The sequence below is a fragment of the Chrysemys picta genome, chromosome 17 (genome assembly GCF_011386835.1).
Source record: "Chrysemys picta bellii isolate R12L10 chromosome 17, ASM1138683v2, whole genome shotgun sequence".
Lineage (NCBI taxonomy): Eukaryota > Metazoa > Chordata > Testudines > Emydidae > Chrysemys > Chrysemys picta.
In genome coordinates, this window is record NC_088807.1 from 17,374,401 (window position 1) to 17,400,595 (window position 26,195).

Consider the following 26,195-nt stretch of genomic DNA (forward strand, 5'->3'; position numbering starts at 1 on the left):
CGGACATCGGTTGGCATGGGTGGGTGCCTCCCGCAGGGGCTCACATGTCACCGAGTTGGGGGATAGAGAGATGGCGCTGTACAGGGATCGGGTTTTAAATCCAGGCTCCCCATGCCAATCTGAACCCTGGACCCCAGCCACTGGGCCAGGGTTGGCACGAGCGAGGGCTTAGCAGACGTGCTGCTGCCAAGCGCTCGAGAGCAGAGGACTTGGCACCAGGCCCAGAGCAGGACGTGCCAGCCACGCCCGCACATGACGGGGCCAGCTCAAGCCACCCCCAGCTCCCAGAGCCCCCTGCGCAGCTCCCCCCCGGGTCCCTGTCAGCAGCTGGGCTGGGGCAGCAGGGCAGAGTCAAAGTGTCTGAACGCAGCAGCTGCCCGCAGGGAAAAATGAAAGTGGCCCCGCAGCCTGGGGGGATCAAGGCTGAGGATAGGGAGGGAACGGGGCTGCCAGGGCCGCTTTCGCTTTCCCTTCGCCTCGGCCCGGCTGGGAACAGGATCGGCACAGCACGGCAGCCGAGCAGTTCGGGGTGCAGCCGCAGGGACACCGCCCCGGTGCTGATGAGAGAGCACCGGCTGCCCCATGAGTGAGTTGGGGGTGGGACCCGGGGTCTTTCCCCTCTAGGGGGCGCCAGCTCGGATCCAGCCACAGGGCAGGGAGCTCGGGACAGAGTGGGAATGGGGCTGGTACTGGGTTATGCTCACCCCTCTCCTCTCCCCCCACAGGCCGCACGGTCGCTCTCCTGCTCTTCACCCAGCTCAGCTCCCGGTGGGGGCTGAGAACGGGTACGTACAGCTCGCCCCGCCGTGGGGACCCCGGACACAGCCCTCACCCCCTTGCCCCGCCGTGGGGACCCCCGGACGCAGCCCTCGCCCCGCCGTGGGGACCCCCGGACGCAGCCCTCACCCCCTCGCCCCGCCATGGGGACCCCAGACTCCCTCGCCCCGCCGTGGGGACCCCCAGACGCAGCCTTCCCCCGCTCGCCCCGCTGTGGGGACCTCCGGACGCAGCCCTCACCCGCTCGCCCCGCCGTGGGGACCCCGGACACAGCCCTCACCCGCTCGCTCAGCCATGGGGACCCCCGGACGCAGCCTTCCCCCGCTCGCCCCACCGTGGGGACTCCGGACACAGCCCTCACCCCCTCGCTCAGCCGTGGGGACCCCCGGACACAGCCTTCCCCCAAACCCCCCGCCGTAGTCCTCCCCCGCTCACACCCGGACACAGCCCTCCCCCGCCGTGGGGACCCCCGAACACAGCCCTCCCCGGCTCACCCTGCTGTGGGGATCCCCGGACGCAGCCCTCACCCCCTCGCTCAGCCGTGGGGACCCCCAGACACAGCCCTCACCCCCTCGCTCAGCCATGGGGACCCCCGGATGCAGCCCTCACCCCCTCGCTCAGCCGTGGGGATCCCCGGACGCAGCCTTCCCCCGCTCGCCCCGCTGTGGGGATCCCCGGACGCAGCCCTCGCCCCCTCGCTCAGCCGTGGGGACCCCCGGACACAGCCTTCCCCCACACCCCCCGCCGTAGTCCTCCCCCGCTCACACCCGGACACAGCCCTCCCCCGCCGTGGGGACCCCCGAACACAGCCCTCCCCGGCTCACCCTGCTGTGGGGATCCCCGGACGCAGCCCTCACCCCCTCGCTCAGCCGTGGGGACCCCCAGACACAGCCCTCACCCCCTCGCTCAGCCATGGGGACCCCCGGATGCAGCCCTCACCCCCTCGCTCAGCCGTGGGGATCCCCGGACGCAGCCTTCCCCCGCTCGCCCCGCTGTGGGGATCCCCGGACGCAGCCCTCACCCCCTCGCTCAGCCGTGGGGACCCCGGACACAGCCCTCACCCCCTCGCTCAGCCGTGGGGACCCCCGGACGCAGCCCTCTCCCCCTCGCCCTACAGGGGGGACCTCTGGACGCAGCCCTCCCCCAATCCCCCCGCCGTAGTCCTCCCCCGCTCACACCCGGACACAGCCCTCACCCCCTCGCTCAGCTGTGGGGACCCCCAGACGCAGCCTTCCCCCGCTCGCCCCGCTGTGGGGATCCCCGGACGCAGCCCTCACTCCCTCGCTCAGCCATGGGGACCCCCGGACGCAGCCCTCACCCCCTCGCTCAGCCATGGGGACCCCCGGACGCAGCCCTCACTCCCTCGCTCAGCCATGGGGACCCCCGGACGCAGCCCTTACCCCCTTGCCCCACAGGGGGGACCTCTGGACGCAGCCCTCCCCCGCTCACACCCGGGCACAGCCCTCACCCCCTCGCTCAGCTGTGGGGACCCCCGAACACAGCTCTCCCCAGCTCACCCCGCTGTGGGGATCCCCGGACGCAGCCCTCACCCCCTCGCTCAGCCGTGGGGACCCCCGGACGCAGCCCTCCCCCCCTCCCCCCACCGTCGGGACCCCCGACGCAGCCCTCGCCTCTCTCATTACAGACGAGCTACCTGTGCAGCTGCCCGCGACCTCTGAGGCCGTGCTGGGGGGCACAGCACTGCTGAACTGCACCTACCCGCCCGCGGCGGACCTGATCCTGTACTGGACCCGGCTGGGGCCGGACAGCGAGAGGAACGTCTACACCTACAACAGAGGGGAACACCTGGCCTCACATGACGACCGTGCCTATCAGGGCCGGACCACTGTCCCAGCTGGGCAGCCCGGGCGCGGGGACGGGGCCCTCCGGCTACACAACGTGACGCTGGCTGACGAGGGCAGGTACCGGTGCCGGGTAAAGAGCAACCGCGGCATGGGCGTAGCGGAGACGGAGCTACAGCTCATAGGTAAATGGGACACAGGGCCTGGCCCCTCGACGGGTGGGGAATGGCCCCTCTCGGGTGCCGGCTCTGATCTGGCCCCATGTCGGGGGCCTGGCTGGCTCACAGGAGTGGGAAATGGAGCACGGGGTCTTTCCCCTCTCGGGGGCGCTGGCTTCAATACAACACGTATAGGAACAGCCACAGGTCAGATCAATGGTCCATCGAGCCCAGTATCCTCTGTGACCGTGGCCAATGCCAGGCGCTTCAGAGAAATGAACAGCACAGGCAGTTATCATGTGTCCATCCTCTCGCCCACTCCCGTCCCTGCTTCCAGCAGGCAGACGCTACGGCCGCTCAGAGCGGGGGGTTGTGTCCTGACCCATCCTCCAGGAACTTGGCTAGTTCTTTGTTGAGCCCTGTTATGGCCTTGGCCTTCACAACATCCCCCTGGCACCGAGTTCCCCAGGCTGTCCGGGCGTTGGGGGAAGAAACACTTCCTTTGTTTTAAACCTGCTGCCAACTAATGTCATTGGGTGACCCCTAGTTCTTGTGTTATGAGGAGGAGTAAACAACACTTCCTTATCTACTTTCTCCACACCAGTTAGGATTTTATAGACCTCAATCATATCTCCCCTTAACCGTCTCTTTGCCAGTCTTATTAATCTCTCCTCACACGGCAGCCGTTCCATGCCCCTAATCATTTCTGTCCCTGTTCCGATTCCAGTCTGTCTGGTTGGAGATGGGGGTCCCCTGTCTTATTATCTCTCCCTTTCCTAATGATGCCCAACCCTGGTCGCTGTTTTGACTGCGGCTGGACACTGAGTGGATGTTCTCAGGGAACTCTCCGCAGTGCCGCCAAGATCTCTCAAACCCCGTCCTTTTCACGTGGCTCTTTCCCACAGGCCTCTATCATCTATCCTGGCTCCAGCCCCAGCTCTGCTCCCCCTCCCTGCAGAACGTGACACTCACCTGCCTCGCAGAGGGCGGCTATCCCCTCGCCACCGTCACCATCCACGACAGCACTGGCAGGGACTACGGGGCTGGGACACGAGCTGCCAAGGACCCCCAAGGGCTGTATAGCGCCGCCCACACAGCTGACGTGCCCTGCTCCCCCACCGCCAGCTACACCTGCATCGTCAACACCACCCTCCACCAGCAGAACCTCACCGGGACGCTTGGCCTGGAAGGTGAGGACCCAGGACTCTGCGGGGCAGAAGGGGGTCGAGGCAGCCTGGCCTGCTAGGCCGGACCCTGCCACTCACTTGGCCATGGTTTTGTCTCCCCAGAGCCGCAGCCAGCATGGAAGGGCTGGGCCGGCGTTGGCGTTGGTATTGGCATGGGCGTGGCGGTGGTAGTGCTGGGGAGCGGAGCACTCTGGGTAAGCGCCTGCCCCACTCCTGACTCACTCCCACGGCACTCTGGAGGCCCCACACGCTCACCCTGGCCTTGTCTTTCCTTCCTACAGGCTGGGCACCAGAGGAGGAAGGTGAGATAGTGGGCAGGGGGGAGGGGTACTGAGATGGGGCCATATTCCATTCCCACCCCACCCCCGAGCCAGCCAGTCCCTGCCCTGGGGCCGGATGGGAGCTGGCACCCCCTGGAGGGGAACGGCCCCGTATTCCATCCCTCGAACCAGCCAGTCCCTGCCCCATGGCCAGATGGGAGCTGGCACCCCCTGGAGGGGAACGGCCCCGTATTCCATCCCTCGAACCAGCCAGTCCCTGCCCCATGGCCAGATGGGAGCTGGCACCCCCTGGAGGGGAACGGCTCTGTGTCCCATGCCCTGTCCCCATAGTCTGCCAGTCCCTGCCCTGGGGCCAGATGGGAGCTGGTGCCCCTGGAGGGGAACGGCCCTGTGTCCCATGCCCTGTCCCCATAGTCTGCCAGTCCCTGCCCTGGGGCCAGATGGGAGCTGGCACCCCCTGGAGGGGAACGGCCCTGTGTCCCATGCCCTGTCCCCATAGTCTGCCAGTCCCTGCCCTGGGGCCAGATGGGAGCTGGCGCCCCTGGAGGGGAACGGCCCTGTGTCCCATGCCCTGTCCCCATAGTCTGCCAGTCCCTGCCCTGGGGCCAGATGGGAACTGGCACCCCCTGGAGGGGAACGGCTCTGTGTCCCATGCCCTGTCCCCATAGTCTGCCAGTCCCTGCCCTGGGGCTGGGTGGGAGCTGGCGCCCCTGGAGGGGAACGGACCCAGCTGTCGCTGTCAGCCAGGGCCATGACCCTCTCTGTGTTGCTCTGACAGGGGCAGAGGCACCAGGGACCCAGCCCCCCACGGGAGGCGGACCCAGCCCGGGAAGAGGCCCTGTTGGAGGGCACCGGCCCCACCTGCACAAGGAGGGGGGACCTACCAGACATCCTCCAGGAGCCACCCCCACCCAGCAAACATCTCACACCGCACCCGTCGGTCACTGAGCCCTGCCCCACACCTCGCCCTGGGCCCAGCAGTGCCTAGCAGCCCCCTGCGGCTCGGGGCGGCCGCAGTGCTGGGAGCCAGGACGCCTGGGTTCACCTCCTGACGGGAGCCAGGACGCCTGGGTTCACCTCCTGACGGGCTGAGACGGTTTCCCCCTTCAATGGGCTGGAGCTTCACTCGGCATCACTACCCAGCCCAGGGCCCCCCATTCAGTCAATAAACACGGCTCTGGAAGGGGGACCCCTGGGGTGAGGTGCATGTGGTTTTATTGGGCAGGCAGTGGCAGAATCATTGGGGGTCCTCGCTTCCAGGGGGATGCTGGGAGTAGGAAGTGTCTCCCCCACACCCGAGCCTGCCTGGGTAAGTCAGGCTACAATTCCCCCCTCCCAGAATCCCTCAGGGCAGGCTGGGAGGGGCCCGGCTGGCTCACTCCCACAATGTCTCGGGGCAAAGAGCAGGATGGGTTGTGGGGGGCAGCGGTTCTCGGACGCCTGGGTTCCTCAGGGGCGGCGCAGCAGGCGCCTCCAGAGCTCGCGGCGGAGGAGGTCCCGCTCTTTGCGGATGCCCTGCAGCACGCTCTGGTTCTCCTGGGCCCGGCGCACCAGGTACGGCAGCACGTCCTCCACCGCCCCGTACGGGATGGACTTGTAGATGGCGTATCCAGCCTGGCCTGCAGGAGAGAGACGGTCAGCAGGGGGCGCCGCGCTGTGAGAGGGGGCAGCGGGGAGGGGTGTACGCTGTGAGGGGGCCAGCAAGGGGGGGGAGGCGCCGCACACTGTGAGGAGGTGTAGCGGGGGGGGGGGGGACTGTGCTGGGGCGGAGGGGGGTGCTGCGCACTGTGAGGGGGGGTGTCTCCATGCACTGTGGGAGGGGCCAGTGGGAGTGCCATGCACCATGAGGGGGGGTAACCACACGCTGAGGGGGGGCAGCGGGGTGCACCGCACGCTGTGAGGTGGGGCAGCAGGGGGGTCTCCACGCGCCATGAAGGGGGCCAGTGGGGGGGGGGCGTGCGCTGTGAGGGGGGGCAGCAAGGGGGGGTGTACCCAAGGCCAGGGAGACGTGGTCACACATGCCCAGCAGCTGCCCGAAGCAGACGGCCCCTCCATCCTTGGCAATGCCCAGCTCCTCCATCCTGTAAGGGGACGCGGATTAGGCACCGCGGGGGGGTCTCTGCCCTGCCCCTCTGCTCCTGCCCCCCGAGCCGCCATCCTTCACCCCTCCTTTCCACTGCGGGCACGAGGGAGCAGTGCATGCTGGGAGTGTAACCGACCTGCGGATGGCGTGGCTCACAGAGGTCTCGTTGTGGCTGGCCACGATCAGCTGGCACTGCTGCCCATCCCGTGCCACCAGCTCCAGCAGCAGGTCCAGGCAGTGCTGGTAGCTGCAATACAGAGTGCCAGTGTGGGCCCGGGACCCCGGCATCCTGCCCCCCAATCTCACACAGTACCGGCGTGGGCCCGGGACCCCAGCGTCCTGCCCCCCAATTTCACACAGCGCCGGCATGGGCCCGGGACCCCAGCGTCCTGCCCCCCAATCTCACACGGCGCCGGCGTGGGCCCGGGACCCCGGCGTCCTGCCCCCCAATCTCACCCGGCGTGGGCCCGGGACCCCGCCCCCCAATCTCACACGGCGCCGGCGTGGGCCCGGGACCCCGGCGTCCTGCCCCCCAATCTCACCCGGCGTGGGCCCGGGACCCCGCCCCCCAATCTCACACGGCGCCGGCGTGGGCCCGGGACCCCGGCGTCCTGCCCCCCAATCTCACCCGGCGCCGGCGTGGGCCTGGGACCCCAGCATCCTGCCCCCCAATCTCACACAGCGCCGGCGTGGGCCCGGGATCCTGGCGTCCTGCCCCTCAATCTCACACGGCGCCGGCGTGGGCCCGGGACCCCGGCATCCTGCCCCTCAATCTCACACGGCGCCGGCGTGGGCCCGGGACCCCGGCATCCTGCCCCCCAATCTCACACGGCGCCGGCGTGGGCCCGGGACCCCGGCATCCTGCCCCCCAATCTCACACGGCGCCGGCGTGGGCCCGGGATCCCGGCATCCTGCCCCCCAATCTCACACGGCGCCGGCGTGGGCCCGGGACCCCGGCATCCTGCCCCCCAATCTCACACGGCGCCGGCGTGGGCCCGGGACCCCGGCATCCTGCCCCCCAATCTCACACGGCGCCGGCGTGGGCCCGGGACCCCGGCATCCTGCCCCTCAATCTCACACGGCGCCGGCGTGGGCCCGGGACCCCGGCGTCCTGCACCCTCAACCTCGCCCCCGCCCGGGGATTATTTCTCCTCCGGTTCAGCATGAGACCCAGGCGTCCTGCACCCCACCACACATGCACACAAACCATGGGGTCACCACAGGCCCCCCAGCTTCCAGTTGGAGTCAAGGCACCAGGGGCTGCGGGGGAGCCAGATATCCAAGCCCCTACCCCACTCACCTGTGGTTGGTGGCCTCCCAGGTGGGGTGCAGGGGGTCAGGGTATCCCCTCTCCCGCGCCAGCCGCCGCTCCTGCTCCAAGTAGGCCCCACGCACCAGCTTCACCCCGAAACAGAAGCCCCGGCGCTCAGCCAGCGCCGCATCCGCGCCAAGCCGCACCAGGCAGTCCTGCGAGAGCAGCACCAGGCTCAGGGGACAGGCCTTGGGGGGACACTGGCCAGGGGCGGCAGGGGAGGGGCGGGAGGAGGCTGGTCAAGGGGGTGCAGGTGGGGGCAGGAGCAGGGGCGCAGGCCAGGGGGTGCAGGCTGGGGGAGGAGGGGCTGGAGAAGGCTGGCCAAGGGGGTGCAGGTGGGGGCACAGGGGGGAGGCCAGCCTAGGGCATGCAGGTCAGCCCAGGGGTTGCGGCGGGGGCTTTGGGGGCACTCTGGCCAGGGGGTGCAGGCTGTGGGAGGCTGGCCCAGGGAGTGTGGGCCGGGGTGGGGTTGGGGTACCTGCAGGTAGCACTGGTAGGTGTTCCACACCCAAGGCTGGGCGCGATTCCAACGCCCCATCAGCGCCAGGGTGACAAGCGTCAGCGCGGGGTTCACGTAGGTGTACTCGGCGTCCACCAGCACCCGCACCCCCGCCTCCACCGCCCGCTGGGGGGAGACACAGTCAGACCCCCGGTACACCCGCACCCCCACCTCCACTAACCACTGGGGGGGGAAGACAGTCAGACCCCTGGTACACCCACGCTCCCGCCTCCACCGCCCGCTGGGGGGAGACACAGTCAGACCCCCGGTACCCCTGACACTCGCACCCCCACCTCCACTGACCGCTGGGGGGAGACACAGTCAGACCCCTGGTACACCTCCACCGGCCACTGGGGGAAGAGACACAGTCAAACCCCTGGTACCCGCATCCCCACCTCCACTGACCACTGGGGGGGAGACAGTCAGAACCCCGGGAGGAGGAGGAGTGCTAGGCAGAGACGGGCTCCACCTAACGAAGAGAGGGAAGAGCATCTTCGCCAGCAGGCTGGCTAACCTAGTGAGGAGGGCTTTAAACTAGGTTCACCGGGGGAAGGAGACCAAAGCCCTGAGGTAAGTGGGGAAATGGGATCCTGGGAGGAAGCACGAGCAGGAGAGTGCAAGAGGGGAGGACTCCTGTCTCATGCTGAGAAAGAGGGACGATAGATGAGTTATCTTAAGTGCCTATACACAAATGCAAGAAGCCTGGGAAACAAGCAGGGAGAACTGGAAGTCCTGGCACAGTCAGGGAACTATGATGTGATTGGAATAACAGAGACTTGGTGGGATAACTCGCATGACTGGAGTACTGTCATGGATGGATATAAACTGTTCAGGAAGGACAGGCAGGGCAGAAAAGGTGGGGGAGTTGCGTTGTATGTAAGAGAGGAGTATGACTGCTCAGAGCTCCGGTATGAAACTGCAGAAAAACCTGAGAGTCTCTGGATAAAGTTGAGAAGTGTGAGCAACAAGGGTGATGTCGTGGTTGGAGTCTGCTATAGACCACCAGACCAGGGGGATGAGGTACACAAGGCTTTCTTCTGGCAACTAACAGAAGTTACTAGATCGCAGGCCCTGGGTCTCATGGGAGACTTTAATCACCCTGATATCTGCTGGGAGAGCAATACAGCGGTGCACAGACAATCCAGGAAGTTTTTGGAAAGTGTAGGGGACAATTTCCTGGTGCAAGTGCTGGAGGAACCAACTAGGTGCAGAGCTCTTCTAGACCTACTGCTCACAAACGGGGAAGAATTAGTAGGGGAAGCAAAAGTGGATGGGAACCTGGGCAGCAGTGACCATGAGATGGTCGAGTTCAGGATCCTGACACAAGGAAGAAAGGAGAGCAGCAGAATACGGACCCTGGACTTCAGAAAAGCAGACTTTGACTCCCTCAGGGAACAGATGGGCAGGATCCCCTGGGAGAATAACATGAAGGGCAAAGGGGTCCAGGAGAGCTGGCTGTATTTTAAAGAATCCTTATTGCGGTTGCAGGAACAAACCATCCCGATGTGTAGAAAGAACAGTAAATATGGCAGGCGACCAGCTTGGCTAAACAGTGAAATCCTTGCTGATCTTAAAAACAAAGAAGCTTACAAGATTGGACAAATGACCAGGGAGGAGTATAAAAATATTGCTCAGGCATGCAGGAGTGAAATCAGGAAGGCCAAATCGCACTTGGAGTTGCAGCTAGCAAGAGAGGTTAAGAGTAACAAGAAGGGTTTCTTCAGCTATGTTAGCAAGAAGAAAGTCAAGGAAAGTGTGGGCCCCTTACTGAATGAGGGAGGCAACCTAGTGACCGAGGATGTGGAAAAAGCTAATGTACTCAATGATTTTTTTACCTCGGTCTTCACGAACAAGGTCAGCTCCCAGACTGCTGCACTGGGCAGCACAGCATGGGGAGAAGGTGACCAGCCCTCTGTGGAGAAAGAAGTGGTTCAGGACTATTTAGAAAAGCTGGACGAGCACAAGTCCATGGGGCCGGATGCGCTGCATCCGAGGGTGCTAAAGGAGTTGGCGGATGTGATTGCGGAGCCATTGGCCATTATCTTTGAAAACTCATGGCAATCGGGGGAGGTCCCAGATGACTGGAAAAAGGCTAATGTAGTGCCCATCTTTAAAAAAGGGAAGGAGGGGGGATCCGGGGAACTACAGGCCAGTCAGCCTCACCTCAGTCCCTGGAAAAATCATGGAGCAGGTCCTCAAGGAATCAATTCTGAAGCACTTAGAGGAGAGGAAAGTGATCAGGAACAGTCAGCATGGATTCACCAAGGGGAAGTCGTGCCTGACTAACCTAATTGCCTTCTATGAGGAGATAACTGGCTCTGTGGATGAGGGGAAAGCAGTGGACGTGTTATTCCTTGACTTTAGCAAAGCTTTTGATACCGTCTCCCACAGTATTCTTGCCGCCAAGTTAAAGAAGTATGGGCTGGATGAATGGACTGTAAGGTGGATAGAAAGCTGGCTAGATCGTCGGGCTCAGCGGGTAGTGATCAATGGCTCCATGTCTAGTTGGCAGCCGGTTTCAAGCGGAGTGCCCCAAGGGTTGGTCCTGGGGCTGGTTTTGTTCAACATCTTCATTAATGATCTGGAGGATGGCGTGGACTGCACTCTCAGCAAGTTTGCAGATGACACTAAACTGGGAGGAGTGGTAGATATGCTGGAGGGTAGGGATAGGATACAGAGGGACCTAGACAAATGAGAGGATTGGGCCAAAAGAAACCTGATGAGGTTCAACAAGGACAAGTGCAGAGTCCTGCACTTAGGACGGAAGAATCCCCTGCACTGCTACAGACCAGGGACCGAATGGCTAGGCAGCAGTTCTGCAGAAAAGGACCTGGGGTTACAGTGGACGAGAAGCTGAATATGGCATTTTGGGCTGTATAAATAGGGGCATTGCCAGCAGATCGAGGGATGTGACCATTCCCCTCTATTCGACATTGGTGAGATCTCATCTGGAGTACCGTGTCCAGTTTTGGGCCCCACACTACAAGAAGGATGTGGACAAATTGGAGAGAGTCCAGTGGAGGGCAACAAAAATGATTAGGGGTCTGGAGCACATGACTTATGAGGAGAGGCTGAGGGAACTGGGATTGTTTAGTCTCCAGAAGAGAAGAATGAGGGGGGATTTGATAGCAGCCTTCAACTACCTGAAGGGGGGTTCCAAAGAGGGTGGAGCTCGGCTGTTCTCAGTGGTGGCAGATGACAGAACAAGGAGCAATGGTCTCAAGTTGCAGTGGGGGAGGTCCAGGTTGGATATTAGGAAACACTATTTCACTAGGAGGGTGGTGAAGCACTGGAATGCGTTACCTAGGGAGGTGGTGGAATTTCCTTCCTTGGAGGTTTTTAAGGTCAGGCTTGACAAAGCCCTGGCTGGGATGATTTAGTTGGGAATTGGTCCTGCTTTGAGCAGGGGGTTGGACTAGATGACCTCCTGAGGTCCCTTCCAACCCTGATATTCTATGAGTCTACCCCCGACACCCACACCCACACTTCCACCGCCCGCTGGGGGGAGACATGGTGAGAGCCCCCCCTCCAAGCTCCTGCACGTGGCCCCAGCTCTGACCTGGGTGACCCCGTCCAGCCGCAGCAGGGAGGCCTGTAGGTGCCGGTTCTCGGCTGGGCTCAGGCTGGAGAAGTTCGCCTCCTGGGGGCAGCGTTAGGGGCAGCGTTAGGGGCAGGGTTGGTCCAGCTCTAAGGAATGTGCACAGGGCAAGCCGGGGGCGGGGTGGGGCAGGGCTGGGCTCCTGATGGGGGGGGCTGAGGGGGGGGTGGGCCGGGGCCCACAGCGGGTTCTGGGGTGAGCCCAAGCGCCCCTGGGACTGGCAGAAGCTGCGTGGTCCAGGCTGACCCCCAAGACCTTCCATGGGGAGAGATGCTGGCTGGGGCCAAAGGGTGGGTAGGAGCAGTGTGGGGTGGGAGCAGGGAGCAGTGTGGGGCAGGGGCCCTAGCGTCACACTCAAGGCCTGGCTAAAGGCCTGGACAGAACCAGTCCCCCTGTGTCTCGGTGATGGGGCCGCCCTAGGGGCAGGATTCGGGGGCGAGGGGACAGCACTGACCTCTCCACCCATCACTGCCATGACTCTGTCCATGCTAAACTCCGACAGCCCCCCCGGCTCCCCCAGCCGCAGCGACACCGTCCTCTGGGGGGAGACAACATGGGGGGAGTCGGGGGGCTGCTGGGGGCACCCCCATCCTGCCTCCTCCTCCCCTACGCCCCATCCCCCTTCCTGCCCCTGCTCCCCCTCAGCCCCCCACCTCCTCCCCTCCGTCCCATCCCCTTCCCTTCCTGCCCCTGCTCCCCCTCAGCCCCCCACCGCCTCCCCTCCGTCCCATCCCTTTCCCTTCCTGCCACCCTGCTCCTCCCCAGCTCCCCATCCCACCACCTCCTCCCCTATGCCTCCCACACCCCATCCCCCTACCCTTCCAGTTACCCCACAGCGCCCCATCCCACCACCTCCTCCTCCCATGCCCCCTACCCCTTCCCTTCCTGTCATCCCACTCCCCCCCAGCACCCCATCCCACCACCTCCTCCCCCTCCCCTTCCTGCTCCTTCTCCCTCTCAGCCCCCCACACCACTGCCTCCTCCCCCATTCCCCAGCCCCCTTCCTGCCCCTGCTCCCCCACACCCCCTTCCCTTCCCCTATTCAGTGGGTCTCACTTGCATGCCTCAGCTGGCTCCCGCCTGCCAGCCTGCAAACAGATTGGCATGGGCAGCAATGAGGGGACCCAGGCGTCCGGGCCCAGCCCCTCAAGTCCCCATAGGCATGGAGCAGAGTCCCAGGCACCCTACATCTTTCTCTCCCAAAAGGGGGTGTCTGCAGCTCCCCCCGCCCCCCAGTACTCACACAGAGCCGGGCGCTCATCAGGGCCGTCACCTTCAGCTGCATCATGGGCTGGGATCCCCCCTGGGCCGAGAGCCCCACGCAGCCTAGCACGGCCCCCCGGTTCCCCTCGTACCAGCCCTCCCTGTGGGGAGAGAGAGCTGGGCCCCCGCCCGGACCCCCCCCACAGCCCCCCGGTTCCCCTCGGCCCAGCCCTCCCTGCGCGGAGAGAGAGCTGGGCCCCCGCCCGGACCCCCCCCACAGCCCCCCGGTTCCCCTCGGCCCAGCCCTCCCTGCGCGGAGAGAGAGCTGGGCCCCCGCCCGGACCCCCCCCACAGCCCCCCAGCCCAGCCCTCCCTGTGCGGGGAGAGAGCTGGGCCCCTGCCTGGACCCCCACCCCACAGCCCTCCCTGCGCGGAGAGAGAGCTGGGCCCCCGCCCGGACCCCCCCCACAGCCCCCCAGTTCCCCTCGGCCCAGCCCTCCCTGCGCGGGGAGAAAGCTGGGCCCCTGCCCGGACCCCCACCCCACAGCCCCCTGGTTCCCCTCGGCCCAGCCCTCCCTGTGGGGAGAGAGAGCTGGGCCCCCGCCCAGACCCCCACCCCACAGCCCCCCGGTTCCCCTCGTACCAGCCCTCCCTGCGCGGGGAGAGAGCTGGGCCCCCGCCCGGACCCCCACCCCACAGCCCCCCGGTTCCCCTCGGCCCAGCCCTCCCTGTGGGGACAGAGAGCTGGGCCCCTGCCCGGACCCCCCCCACAGCCCCCCAGCCCTCCCTTGGGGGGGGGGGAGAAGAGAGCTGGGCCCTCTCGAATGTGGAACCCACCCTCCGGGACCATCCCCACTGCCCCCCCAAGACCCATCCTCTGGGATTCCCCATAACCAAACTCCCTTGGATTCCCATAATGCTCCCCCCCATAATCCCATGGCCCCACCCTACCCTTCCTTGTCCTGCCCCACGTCCTCCTCGATGGGCACGGCCAGGAGGGGGCGCAGCCCCAGGGCACGGAGGCGCTGCACTGTGACCCCCACCTCAGGGGGCGTCTGCCCCGCCACAAACTGTCCGTAGAAGGAGGCGCGCAGCAGGGACCCCCAGAGCCGGTGCCCCAGCAGCCGCCGGGACACGGAGAGCAGCTGGGGAGGAGACGGGCATCAGTGACCCCCATCAACAGCCCCCTGGCACACGCCCCTCACTGGGGGGCCTACTGCAGGAGCCGTAGGGGGCACACAAGGTTGTGCTGTGGGGCAATCTCACAGTGGGACACAGGGCATGGTGTGGGCAGTCTTGGAGAGCAGCAGGGGTTCTCATGGGGGTGCAGTCTCAGCATGGGGCCAGGCCCAGGGAAGCGGGGGGACCCAGCCGGGGGGCAGGGTCTGGCTGGTGGGGCCCGTCCCAGGGAAGTGTGGGGCAGGGGGCCCCGCGTGGGGCAGGGTCTCACCGTGGGGGCCCGTCCCAGGGAAGTGTGCGGCAGGGGGCCCCGCGTGGGGCAGGGTCTGGCTGGGGGCCCGTCCCAGGGAAGTGTGGGGCAGGGGGCCCCGCGTGGGGCAGGGTCTGGCCCTGGGAAGCGGGGGATCCAGCCGGGGGGCAGGGTCTGGCTGGGGGGGCCCGTCCCAGGGAAATGTGGGGCAGGGGGCCCCGCATGGGGCAGGGTCTGGCGCTGGGAAGTGGGGGATCCAGCCGGGGGGCAGGGTCTGGCTGGGGGGGGCCCGTCCCAGGGAAGTGTGGGACAGGGGGCCCTGTGTGGGGCAGGGTCTCACCATGGGGGCCTGTGCTAGGGAAGTGTGGGGCAGGGGGCCCCACGTGGGGCAGGGTCTGGCTGGGGGGCCCGTCCCAGGGAAGTGTGGGGCAGGGGGCCCCGCGTGGGGCAGGGTCTCACCATGGGGGCCCGTCCCAGGGAAGTGTGGGGCAGGGTCTCACTGTGGGGGCCCGTCCAAGGGAAGCGTGGGGCAGGGGGCCCCACGTGGGGCAGGGTCTGGCCCTGGGAAGTGGGGGATCCAGCCGGGGGACAGGGTCTCACCGTGGGGGCCCGTCCCAGGGAAGTGTGGGGCAGGGTCTCACCGTGGGGGCCCGTCCCAGGGAAGTGTGGGGCAGGGGGGCCCCGCGTGGGGCAGGGTCTCACCGTGGGGGCCCGGCGCACCAGCCCTGGCAGGCCGCACAGCCTGAGCACCAGCAGCCCCCGCGCCAGCTCCCAGCCGCTCTTGAGCCGCAGAACAGCGCCGTCAAAGCTGAGCTGGGCCCCATGGGGGGCTGGGGCCGCCCCCCCCGCCCGCTGCAGCCAGCGCCCCCCGCGCCCCAGCATTGCGCCCGCTGTCTGGCTGGGCCGGGAGCGAAGGTCGCCCGCCGTGGGGCAGGGCCAGCGGAGAGTGAAATCCAGCCCTGCGACCCCCAGGGCAGTCACTCATTAACCCCCTGGGCCAGCCCCCCTGCTCTGCCCCAGGACCCCCCCCCGCAGCGTGGGAGTGAATGGGGGCGGCGCCCGGCTGGGCCAATCCTGTGGGGCTGCTGGCAGAGAAGGGAGCCCTCAGGTGGCGGCTTCCCACCCTCTGGGTCCAGCCCCCCCGGCCCCTCAGGAACTCCAGGCCACGTCTCTCCCGCTCACGCTGTTTATTCCAACTCCAATACAGCGCGTGCCGCCCCCCCTCACCCCCCACCCCCCGGCGAGGACCCAGGCGTCCGGGCGCTCAGTAGTTGGCCTGTCGCTCCTGCTGGCGGTAGCCGCCCCGGCGCATGTAGCCGCCCTCGTTCTTGCGGTAGCCGTCTTTCTGGTCTGGGGGAGAAGGGGGTTAGAAACAGCCACAGGGAGGGGCTCACCCCCCAGGTACCCAGCGTGGGGTAGGGCTTCGGGGCAGAGGGCAGGCTATGGGGAGCAGGCACTCACCCCAGGGGATGGGTGCCTGCGGGCAGGTGGTGCATAGGGTAGATTGCTGTGGGGCAGACCGTGGGCAAGACACCTCGGAAGTACCCGCCCTGGGGGGGTGGCTGTGTCAGGGAGGGGGGGACAGGTGTGGGGCAGGCCGTGGGGCAGACTCACCGCGGAAGTACCCGCCGTAGGTGCCCTGCTTGTGGTCGAAGACGCGCTCGTTGTTCTCCACCAGGTTGCCCAGTTTCTCGGCCAGCTGCAGGGCCATGTTCTGCAGGGCGGTCGGCTCCGTGCGGTGCATCACCACTGTCTGCGTGGGCTGGTCCAGCGAGGCCTGTGGGGCCGGGGGTCAGCGCGGGGCCTGGCGCCGCCCCCCAGCCCCCCAAGTGCCCTGCGTCCCCCTCCCAGCCCCGCCTGTGCCCTGCCCCCCCCCAGAGTACCCCGACACACACCCCCGGCGAGCCAGCCCCCACAACCCCCCAAGTGCCCTGCATCCCCCCCAGGCCTGCCTGTACCCTGACAGTCCCCCCCAGGCGAGGCAGCCCCCGGCGTCCCTCCCACCAGCCCCCCAAGTGCCCTGCATCCCCCCCAGCCCAGACCCTGCCCCCCGTGGCCGGACCCCAGCCCCCCCGCACCATGAGCTCCTCGTTGATGATCATCTTGCTGATGATGCTGTGCACGGTGGGCAGGTCCAGCTGGAACATGTCCGACAGGATCTCCATGCTGGGGGGGCAAAGAGAGGAGGGGCTTAGGGACAGGCCCCGCCCCTGGCACCCAGGCCCCGCCCCCGGCGCCCAGGCCCCGCCCCTACCTGATGGAGTCATAGACGCTGCTGTAGGTGAAGAGGTAGGTGCGCAGCGACTCCTCCTGGATTTTCCTGCAGGGGCAGCAAAGGGGGCGTGGTCACCGCTGGCTCCGCCCCTCGGTGAGCTCAGGGCACCGCCCACAGCCGGAAATCCCATGGCTGGGTATGGGGCCCTTCCCCCTCCCCCCACTCCCGCCCCCTGCGCCACCCCAGAGCCCTGCTCCCCAGCCCGTTCCACCCCATAGCTCCCGCTCTCCCCACATGGCCCCAACCAGCCCCCTGCTCCCCCCACCTATAGCCCCCAAACTCCCACCCCTGCTCCCCAGCCCATTCCGCCCCACAGCACCCGCTCCCCGCATGGCACCAACCAGCCCCCTGCTCCCCCCATGGCCCCCTCCTACACCTCAGCCAGCCCCCACACCCCCACCCCTGCTCCCGCCCCCGTGCCCCCCCTACCCCCCCTATAGCCCCCAAACCCCCACCCCTGCTCCCCAGCCTGTTCCACCCCATAGCTCCCGCTCTCCCCACATGGCCCCAACCAGCCCCCTGCTCCCCCCACAGCCCCCCGCCCCACCTATAGTCCCCAAACTCCCACCCCTGCTCCCCAGCCCATTCCGCCCCACAGCACCCGCTCCCCGCGTGGCGCCAACCAGCCCCCTGCTCCCCCAGAGTCCCCTGCCCCACCTATAACCCCCAAACCCCCACTCACCGGACCAGCATGGTTCGCACTTTGTCGGCCTCGGGGAACAGGTCCCAGACCTTCCCGTTCATCTTCTCATTGATGATGAAGCGGTGGCAGGTTCGCCAGTCGCCCATCTTCATGGCCTTGGACGCCGCCACCACGTGCTCCCGCATCGACTCGGGGGGGCCTGGGGGCAGCGGGAGAGCAGGCGCTATGGGGCGGTTCCCCTGGCTCCCATCCAGCCCCGGGGAGAGGGAAGGGGGGATTGCTCACCTGGTACTATGACCCTATGGGGGGGAGCGTGCGTGGCTGGCTCTGGGGGCCCCGCGGTCGGGCATACGACCCCGGCTGGGATGACTGCGATTGTGGGGCCTGGGACAGTGCACAGGTGTCTGGCTGGCCAGGGGGCACTCACCCAGCAGGGGCCGGCGCCGCGGTCATGGGGCCGGCCGGGGCAGCGCGTGGGTGCCCCTGGTGGGTGCCGGGGGGGGGGGGGGGGGGGGAGAGAGAGAGAGAGGCACTCACCCAGCAGGGGCCAGCGCCGCGGTCATGGGGCTGGCCAGGGGCAGCGCGTGGGTGCCTGTGTGGGGGTGACGCGGGGGTGCCCACGGTGGGTGCCAGGGGGCAGCGCATGGGTGCCTGTGGGGGATGTGGGTGTGCTTGGGGGGCATGGGGCAGCGCATGGGTGCCCAGGGGGATGCAGGTGCCTGTGGGGGAAACAGGGCAGCGTGGGGGCACGGCTATGGGGGACATGGGGCAGTGCGGACGCATGGGGTAGGGCTGGGGGGGGAATGGGGGGATGTGGGGCAGGGCCACTCACCCAGCAGGGGCTGGCGCTCGCCCACGCGCAGCTGGTGGTGAAACTGTTTGCTGATCATGCAGCGGCGGATGCCCGCGGGGGCAGTGCGGGGCGGGGCCGTGCGGGGGCCGGGGCAGCGTGGGGCGGGGCTGTGGGGGGGCCCGGGGCGGGGCCGTGCAGGAGCCGTGGGGGGGCCCGGGGCGGGGCCGTGGGGGGGCACGGGGCAGGCCCGGGCGGGGCCGTGGGGGGGCCTGGGTGGGGCCGTGCGGGAGCCGTGGGGGGGCCCGGGGCAGGGCTGTGGAGGGGGGCCTGAGGCAGTGCGGGGCGGGGCCGTGGAGGGCCCGGGGCAGGGCGGGGCCGTGGGGGGGGGCCCGGGGCACTCACCCAGCAGGGGGCTGGCGCTCGCCCACGCGCAGCTGGTGGTGGAACTGTTTGCTGATCATGCAGCGGCGGATGCCCACGGGGGGCAGTGCGGGGCGGGGCCGTGCGGGGGCCGGGGCGGGGCCGTGGGGGGGGGCCTGAGGCAGTGCGGGGCGGGGCCGTGGGGGGCCCGGGGCACTCACCCAGCAGGGGCTGGCGCTCGCCCACGCGCAGCTGGTGGTGGAACTGTTTGCTGATCATGCGGCGCCGGGCGTCGAACTCGTGGGCGGCCATGTAGGGGATCTCGAGCAGCATGGCCGACACCAGGTAGACGCACTCCAGCAGCTCCAGGTTGATGTGCATGTGGAAGGGGACCTGGCGCCGCTTCTCGATCTTCTCCTGCTCCTGGTTGCGCTCCTGCAGGCTGCGCATCAGCAGCCCCTGCCCCAGCAGCTCCTTGGCGCGGCCGGACGACTGGATGTCCAGCAGCGCGTTGTGCGCGTCCTTCGTCATCCCCTGCCGGAAGGCGCAGATCCCCAGCTGCACCATGGTGCGGTTGTACAGGATCTGCGGGGAGAGGGGTGAGAGCTGGCCCGCGCCGCCCCACGGCCTGCCCCCCACCGCCCCGCGCCGCCCCACGCCCTGCCCCCCACCCTGCCCCCCACTGCCCCACGGCCTGCCCCCCACCGCCCCGCCCCACGCCCCGCACACACACCCCGGCCCCTGCACCATGGTGCGGCTGTACAGGATCTGCGGGGAGAGGGGTGAGAGCCCGCCCACGCAGCCCCACGGCCTGCCCCCCACGCGCCGCCCCACGGCCTGCCCCCCACGCGCCGCCCCACGGCCTGCCCCCCACACCTCCTCCAGCCCCTGCACCATGGTGCGGCTGTACAGGATCTGCGGGGAGAGGGGTGAGAGCCGGCCCCACGCTGCCCCACGGCCTGCCCCCCACGCGGCTGCCCCTGGACCTGCCCCCCACGGCCTGCCCCTCACCTGCACCGGGGGGTCGGCGTGCTGGATGTTGTCCTGCAGGTGGGACATGAGCATGAGGTCGCGGGCCTGGAACCAGCGGCTATGCAGGGCGTGGTGGTAGATGTGGCACAGGATGGCGCAGGTGCGGATCCGGTCCGTGCGGTCCTTGGCGTAGATGTACTTGCAGAGCCGGTCCATGAGCACCGCGCTGTCCTCCCCCTCGTTCTCCGCCTGGTCCTGCTCCGACTGGGGGGGAGCTGAGGTGAGACGGGACCCCCCAGAACCCCGCTGACCCCGGAGCACCCCCCGACCGCCCGGCCCCCAGAGCACCCCACCAACCGCCCCCCTCCCCCTCATTCTCCGCCTGGTCCTGCTCCGACTGGGGGGGAGCTGGGGTGAGACGGGACCCCCCAGAGCGCCCCCGACCGCCCGGGCCCCAGAGCCCCCCCCAGCACCCGCTCCCCTCCCCCTCATTCTCCGCCTGGTCCTACTCGACTGGGGGGGGAGCCGGGGACCCCCAGAGCCCCCTGACCCTGGAGCGCGCCCCAACCACCCCGCCCCTAGAGCCCCCCCCCAGCGCCCGCTCCCCTCCCACTTGTTCTCTGCCTAGTCCTGCTCCGACTGGGGGGGGAGCAGGGGTGAGACGGGGACCCCAGAGCCCCCCCGACCCCAGAGTACCCCCCCAACCCCCCTCCCCCTTGTTCTCCGCCTGGTCCTGCTCTGACTGCGGGGCCCCCCCGACTGCCCCCAGAGCCCCCCGACTGCACCACCCCCGAGCACCCCTCTCCAACTGTGGGGCCGCGGGGCGAGACGGAGCGCCCCCCTCCAACCACCAAGGGCCCCAGAGCGCCCCACCCCACTCCGACCACTGTACCCCGGCCCAGAGTCCCCACAGAGCACCCTGCTCTGACCACTGAGGGCCGGCCCCGAGCGCCCCACTACAACTGCAGGGCAATGGAGTGAGACCGGCCGGACTGGAGGCCCCCCCAAGCATTGTCCTCCAACAGCGGCAGACAGAGGTGAGCCAGGGCCCCAGAGCCTCCCCATGCCCCACAATGGCCCCCAAAGCACCCACCCCAGTGCGGGGGCCTGGCAGGGCCCCACAGGAGAAAAGAGAAGATCAGTGTCAGGGGGCCGGAGGGGGGGGGGGGTCGGTACCTCGGAGTCTCCGTGGGGCCCTGCTGGGGGGGGGGGCTGCAGACAGGGGGGCTGGGGGGGGGTCAGTACCTTGGAGTCGCCGGCGGGGCCCTGCTCCCGCTGATGCGCCTTGTAGTCGAACTTGTAGTAGGTGTGCAGCACCCGGCGCAGGTACCCGCGGCAGATCTCCTCCGTCGTGCCCTTCTCCTGCAGGTAGCTCTGCACCCGCCCGATGATCCCGCACACCCGCCCCTCGTCCTTCAGGTGATCCACGTACTCTGGGGAGGGCAGGGGGGGGTCACACCCCGTCCTCGGCCCCCCGGCACCCAGCCCCCCCAATCCCCGGCTCCCAGCCCCCCCAAATCCTGCACACCCGCCCCTTGTCCTTCAGGTGATCCACGTACTCTGGGGGGGGCAGGGGGGTCACACCCCGTCCTCGGCCCCCCGCACCCAGCCCCCCCAATCCCCGGCTCCCCAGCCCCCCCAAATCCTGCACACCCGCCCCTTGTCCTTCAGGTGATCCACGTACTCTGGGGGGCAGGGGGGTCACACCCCATCCTCAGCCCCCCGGCACCCAGCCCCCCGAAATCCCGCACACCCGCCCCTCATCCTTCGGATGGTCCACGCATGCTGGGGGGCAGGAGTTTCCCCACGTTTCTCCCCCCAAGGGTTACCTTCCTTAGACCTGAGCCCCCCGCCCCCCACACTCACCCTGGGAGTGCGGGTCCGTGTTCTGCATGATCTTGGTGAACTCCTCGTCCATGCGCTCCACCAGCGTCAGGATGCAGCCGCGCACCCGCAGGGGCTGGGGGGAGGGGAGAGGAGTCACCCCCTGGATCCAGGCCCCACCCCCAAGCCCCCCAAAGCTGCTCACGCCAGTGCTCAGCCCCCCATTTCGTACCCACCCCCAGGGACTCACTCCCACCCCCCTTCTCTGGCCGCACCCAGTGGCGGGTAGTTCCGCTGGCTCCGTCCCCAGCATTAGCCACCCCAACGGTACGGGGTGAACCGCCCCGCGAGCGCGACCCCAGCCCCTCTCCCACCCCCGGGCGCTGAGCGTGGCCCCGGTACCTGCTCGAAGTTGGACAGGTTCTCCGACTCCTCCAGGATGTTCTCCCCGATGAAGATGTTGGGGTTGGCGAAGAGCATGTCCAGCAGCTCGTCGATGCTCTCCAGGCATTTCTTCCACATCTCCGGCTGCGGCACAGCAGGGTCAGGGGGCGGGCAGCAGGGGGCCAGAGGCCCCGCCCCCTCACCTTCCCGGAGGTGGCCGGGTTGGGGCCCCGCCCCCTCACCTTCCGGAGGTGGCTGGGTTCAGGTGACCCAGCCCCAGGCCCTGCCCCAGCCCCCTCACCTTCATGTAGGTGGCCAGGTTGAGGTCCCGCCCCAGCCCCACCCCCTCACCTCCATGTAGGTGGCCAGGTTGAGGTCCCGTCCCCAGCCCCAGGCCCAGGCCCCACCCCCCTCACCTTCATGTAGGTGGCCAGGTTGGGGTTGTAGTCGTAGAGGGAGGCGACTATATTGAACTTGATCTTGAGGTCCATGGCGATGCCCAGGTTGTTCTCGGCCGCGATGGTCACCAGCAGCTGCAGCAGCTCGATCTGGGCTGCCCTGCACGGCGGGGAGACCCGTCAGCCGCCCCAGGGCATGCTGGGAACCAGCCGCCTCCCCGGAGCCCACCCCCGTCAGCCGCCCCAGGGCACGCTGGGAACCAGCCGCCTCCCCAGAGCCCGCCCTCGTCAGCCGCCCCGGGGCATGCTGGGAACCAGCCACCTCCCCAGAGCCCACCCTCGTCAGCCGCCCCGGGGCATGCTGGGAACCAGCCACCTCCCCAGAGCCCGCCCCCGTCAGCCGCCTCCCCGGAGCCCGCCCTCGTCAGCCGCCCCAGGGCATGCTGGGAACCAGCCGCCTCCCCGGAGCCCACCCCCGTCAGCCGCCCCAGGGCACGCTGGGAACCAGACGCCTCCCCAGAGCCCGCCCCCGTCAGCCGCCTCCCCGGAGCCCGCCCTCGTCAGCCGCCCCGGGGCATGCTGGGAGAAGGGCCCTGCCCAGCTCCTGCTGCCCCACCCCCCTAGGCACAGGAGGGGGGGACCCGCCGCCCCGCCCCAGGGCATGCTGGGAGAAGCCCCGCTCACCGGTCCGTGCCCTTCTTCCCGCGGGCCTGCAGGATCTCGTTCAGCTTCTTCACCACCACGGCGTGGTTGATCTCGGTGCCCTTGGCGAACATCTTGGGCTTCTCCTGGTGGGGACAGAGAGTGGGTCAGGCCTGGGCTTCAGCCCCCCTGCCCCACGGGGGGGATCTTCCCCAGCCCGGCCCAGCCCCCTGCCCCACAGGGGATCTTCCCTGGCCTGACCCCCAGGGTTCCCCCGCCCGGGTCTCACCTTGACCAGGGGCGCCCCCCCTTTGACCTTCTCCCACTCGCCGCCCTCGTCCTCCTCGTCCTCGTACTTCTTGGCCTTGCGGTCGTGCTTCTTCTTGGCCTTCTCATCCCGCTTCTTCTCCGTCGACTTCTTGTCCTCGTCCCTGGGGGCAGGGAGTGGGGGATGGGACCCCGACCGCCAGCGCCGATGCCCCCCGGCAGCCGCCCTCAGGGACCAGGGCCACCGGCACTGGACATGGGACCCAGGCATCTGGGACAGTTCCCCTACACCCCCAGCCCCCGGGAAGGGGACCCAAGCATCCGGGACAGCTTCCCTACACCCCCAGCCCCCGGGAAGGGGACCCAGGCATCCGGGACGGCTCCCCCAGGGTCCATGAAAGAGAATGGGACCCAGGTATCCGGGACAGCTCCCCCACAGGGCCCTACAGCCACCAAGGAAGTGGGGGAAGAGTCCAGGCTGAGATTCGCTAGGGCCCCGCCCCTCACTTCTTGAGGAATTTGGAGGCCAGTGAGGTGTATTTGCCGTCGTCCTCGTCAGACTCGGAGTCAGTGTCGGAGTCGGATGAGCCCCAGTCCTCGTCGTCGGAGTCAGAGTCCTCCTCCTCCTCTTCCTCCTGGGGGAGACAGAGCATGCTGGGAAACGCCCCCCCCCGGCCTGGCGCCCGCCGTGGAGCATGCTGGGAAACGCCGGGGGAGACAGAGCATGCTGGGAAACGCCCCCCCCCCGGCCTGGCGCCCGCCGTGGAGCATGCTGGGAAACGCCCCCCGGCCTGGCGCGCAGCTGAGACGCAGAGCGCACGGGCGAGCAATGGGAGCTCTCCAGTGGCCGCAGACCGACATACGTTGGACCAACACCGTTTTGTAGCACACGCAACTCCTGGGGGAATTCTGCGCTACTGCGCGGGTACATAATTAATGAACTGCGCATATTTTTAATTTTTTGGGCAGAAAAAAAGCTTCCATCAAAAGGTTGCTGCAGTTCCACCTTTTCCCCACCAGAGGACGCTGTGGCGATAGAACACAGCAGCAGCTCCCCGGCCAGCGAGGAAAGAGAAAGAGCTGCCAGGAAACAGGCTATGGGGGGGGGGTCAGACAGCGTGGGTGCTGGGGGGGGGTCAGACGGGCTCATAGGGGCTATGGGGGGGTCAGACAGCACAGGGTGCTGGGGGGGGGTCAGACAGCGCGGGGTGCTGGGGGGGGTCAGATGGGCTCATAGGGGCTATGGGGGGGTCAGACAGCGCGGGGTGCTGGGGGGGTCAGACGGGCTCATAGGGGCTATGGGGGGGTCAGACAGCGTGGGGTGCTGGGGGGGGTCAGACGGGCTCATAGGGGCTATGGGGGGGGGCAGACTGGGGCAGGGGCGGAATGGGAGTGGAGGCACAGGGCCACTGGGGGGAGGGAAGTGCACAGACACACGGTGATGGGGGAAGGGGTGCAGAGACACATAGGGGCAGGGTGGTGGCTGAGTGGGGGCACACACACACATGGGGGCAGGGGGTACAGAGACACATAGGGGCAGGGTGGTGGCTGAGTGGGGGCACACAGACACATGGGGGCGGGGGGTACAGGGACACATGGGACGGGGGTGGCTGGGTGGGGGCACACACACACATGGAGCTGGGGGAGCAGGTACAGGGACACATAGGAACAGGGGTGGCTGAGTGGGGGCACACAGACACATGGGGGAGGGGAGTACAGGACCACACAAGTGACGGGGAAGGGGGTGCAGAACCACATGGGGATGGGGGAGTGTGTGTCTGAGTGGGGGTGGGGGGAAACATGTGGACAGGGGGTGCAAGGACACATGGGGGTGGCGGGGGACAGGGGCAGACATGCCTGACTGAATGGGAGAGGCTAGGGGTCAGCCAGGGTCTGCATGGGGGAAGCTCCCTAACAATCTCCCCCGCCCCCCCCCCCCCAAAAACCTGTTCCAGACTTTTCGCACCCACACCCAACAACCCTCCAAGTTCACACCCAGGCTCCTTCCCTCTCCCTCAGCTCCTGCATTACCCCTGACTCCCCCCAGCCTTTGCCCTGCTTCTGAGGGGGCGGGAAATCCGGTTCCGTATGGTAGTTTACATGAATTATTACGGGGTTAATATGCCCAGTAAGGAATCTACTCGTCAAAAGAGATTTTCTGAATCGTTCCGTCGTATCGTTACTGACGTACCTGCCGACAGGTGGCGTGAAATAAATTGCCAAAATAATTGAAACGGACGAGATTAGATTGTGTTATTTTGACAAATAAAATAGGCAGAATTTTTAAATATTGTGCGCAGAATTTTTAATTTTTAGGCGCCGAATTCCGCCCAGAGTAACACACGTGGCCTGAATGAACCTTAATCCAGCGGCCCCCCACTACCACCCCCCCCCAGGGCATGCTGGGAACTGCCACACATGGGCAATGCCAACCCCCCCCCACGCACGCCAGGGAGCGCCCTCACCTCCATCTTCTTGAGGAACTTGCTGCGTGACTCGCCCGAGGGCTCCTTCTTCTTCAGGAAGGCGGCCGCACTCATGCCCTCGCCATCATCGTCGTCCTCCGAGGAAGAGGAGCCTGGGGGGGAGGAAGGGGACGGGGTGGGGGGAGATCAGTGCTGGAACACAGCCAACCCCGCCCCCCGCCCCCATGGCGCCAGCCTCACCTTCCGAGTCGTCGCTCTTCCTCTCCTCGTCCTCGTCCGCCGACTGCTCAGGGTTCTGGGGGGACAAGTGGGGTGAGACCCTGCGGGGCAGCCCCGGCCCCTCCCTCCAGCCCCCCCCCAGCCCCTGCCCCCCCCGGCACCTGTCTGTAGCTGCTGATCTGGCTCTCGTAGTCCCGGTTGTACTTGCGGATCTTCTGCCGCAGGGTGCTCAGGGCCTTGGCGTTGTTCTTGTTCATCTTCTTCTTGCCCTCCTTGTCCTCCCACAGCTGGGGGGAGACGGAGCTCAGCGGGGGGAACCCGGGCCGACGCCCCTGGGGGCCTGCAGCCCCCCCGGCTCCCAGCCTTGCCCCATAGCTCCTGCCACCGCCCCCTGCCCCCCACTCTGCCACAGCCTCCGGCTCCAGTCCTGCCACTGAGCATGCTGGGAAACAGCCTGGTGTGCTCTGCCAGGGGCCCCCGTCTCTCCTAAGTACCATGGGACCCCCCCACACACCCCACTCTGGGAGCTCAGCCCCCACGCTGGCAGGCTGGGACCCCACCTCGTTGAGGTCGCCCCCCCGGGCAGCAGCAGCCCCCCCCCATGGCGAGCAGGCCAGGACAAGCCCCCGGGCGGCGGCCCCCCCCATGGTGAGCAGGCCAGGA

At 67.6% G+C, this 26,195-nt stretch overlaps 3 protein-coding genes across 7 annotated transcripts; 1 reads left to right on the forward strand and 2 right to left on the reverse strand.

Annotated features, from left to right (window-relative positions):
- The first annotated feature begins 203 nt into the window (after positions 1-203).
- On the forward strand, positions 204-5,394 carry LOC103306963 (CD276 antigen-like). Of its 2 annotated transcripts, XM_024113073.3 has the most exons (7): positions 218-586; positions 726-785; positions 2,423-2,764; positions 3,643-3,927; positions 4,027-4,118; positions 4,206-4,226; positions 4,984-5,394. In XM_024113073.3, exons 1-7 carry the CDS (start codon positions 583-585, stop codon positions 5,191-5,193), a joined length of 1,014 nt encoding a protein of 337 aa, XP_023968841.2. In that variant the 5' UTR covers positions 218-582; the 3' UTR covers positions 5,194-5,394. The 2 variants fall into 2 exon arrangements, with proteins under 2 accessions (XP_023968840.2, XP_023968841.2); XM_024113072.3 differs by having other exon boundaries at positions 204-586; positions 4,027-4,226.
- Positions 5,395-5,403: 9 nt separating this feature from the next.
- LOC135976374 (hydroxyproline dehydrogenase-like) lies at positions 5,404-15,287 on the reverse strand. 4 transcript variants are annotated; one of them, XM_065571694.1, is made up of 10 exons: positions 15,032-15,285; positions 13,852-14,045; positions 12,941-13,061; positions 12,152-12,235; positions 11,659-11,739; positions 8,079-8,225; positions 7,589-7,755; positions 6,425-6,535; positions 6,228-6,286; positions 5,404-5,824 (listed from the first exon to the last, which is right to left on the reverse strand). In XM_065571694.1, the coding sequence occupies exons 1-10, from the start codon at positions 15,209-15,211 to the stop codon at positions 5,655-5,657; spliced, it is 1,314 nt and encodes a 437-aa protein (XP_065427766.1). In that variant the 5' UTR covers positions 15,212-15,285; the 3' UTR covers positions 5,404-5,654. The 4 variants fall into 4 exon arrangements, with proteins under 4 accessions (XP_065427766.1, XP_065427764.1, XP_065427765.1 ...); XM_065571692.1 differs by having other exon boundaries at positions 6,198-6,286; positions 15,032-15,283; XM_065571693.1 differs by lacking the exon at positions 6,228-6,286.
- A 216-nt stretch (positions 15,288-15,503) lies between these two features.
- On the reverse strand, positions 15,504-25,837 carry LOC135976373 (eukaryotic translation initiation factor 3 subunit C-like). The gene is made up of 17 exons (XM_065571691.1): positions 25,694-25,837; positions 25,554-25,608; positions 25,353-25,465; positions 23,395-23,522; positions 22,910-23,051; positions 22,663-22,766; positions 21,997-22,138; positions 21,599-21,724; positions 21,239-21,332; positions 20,618-20,805; positions 19,412-19,636; positions 18,622-18,985; positions 17,287-17,446; positions 16,584-16,649; positions 16,408-16,495; positions 15,944-16,106; positions 15,504-15,679 (listed from the first exon to the last, which is right to left on the reverse strand). Exons 1-17 carry the CDS (start codon positions 25,787-25,789, stop codon positions 15,594-15,596), a joined length of 2,340 nt encoding a protein of 779 aa, XP_065427763.1. The 5' UTR covers positions 25,790-25,837; the 3' UTR covers positions 15,504-15,593.
- Positions 25,838-26,195: the final 358 nt, after the last annotated feature.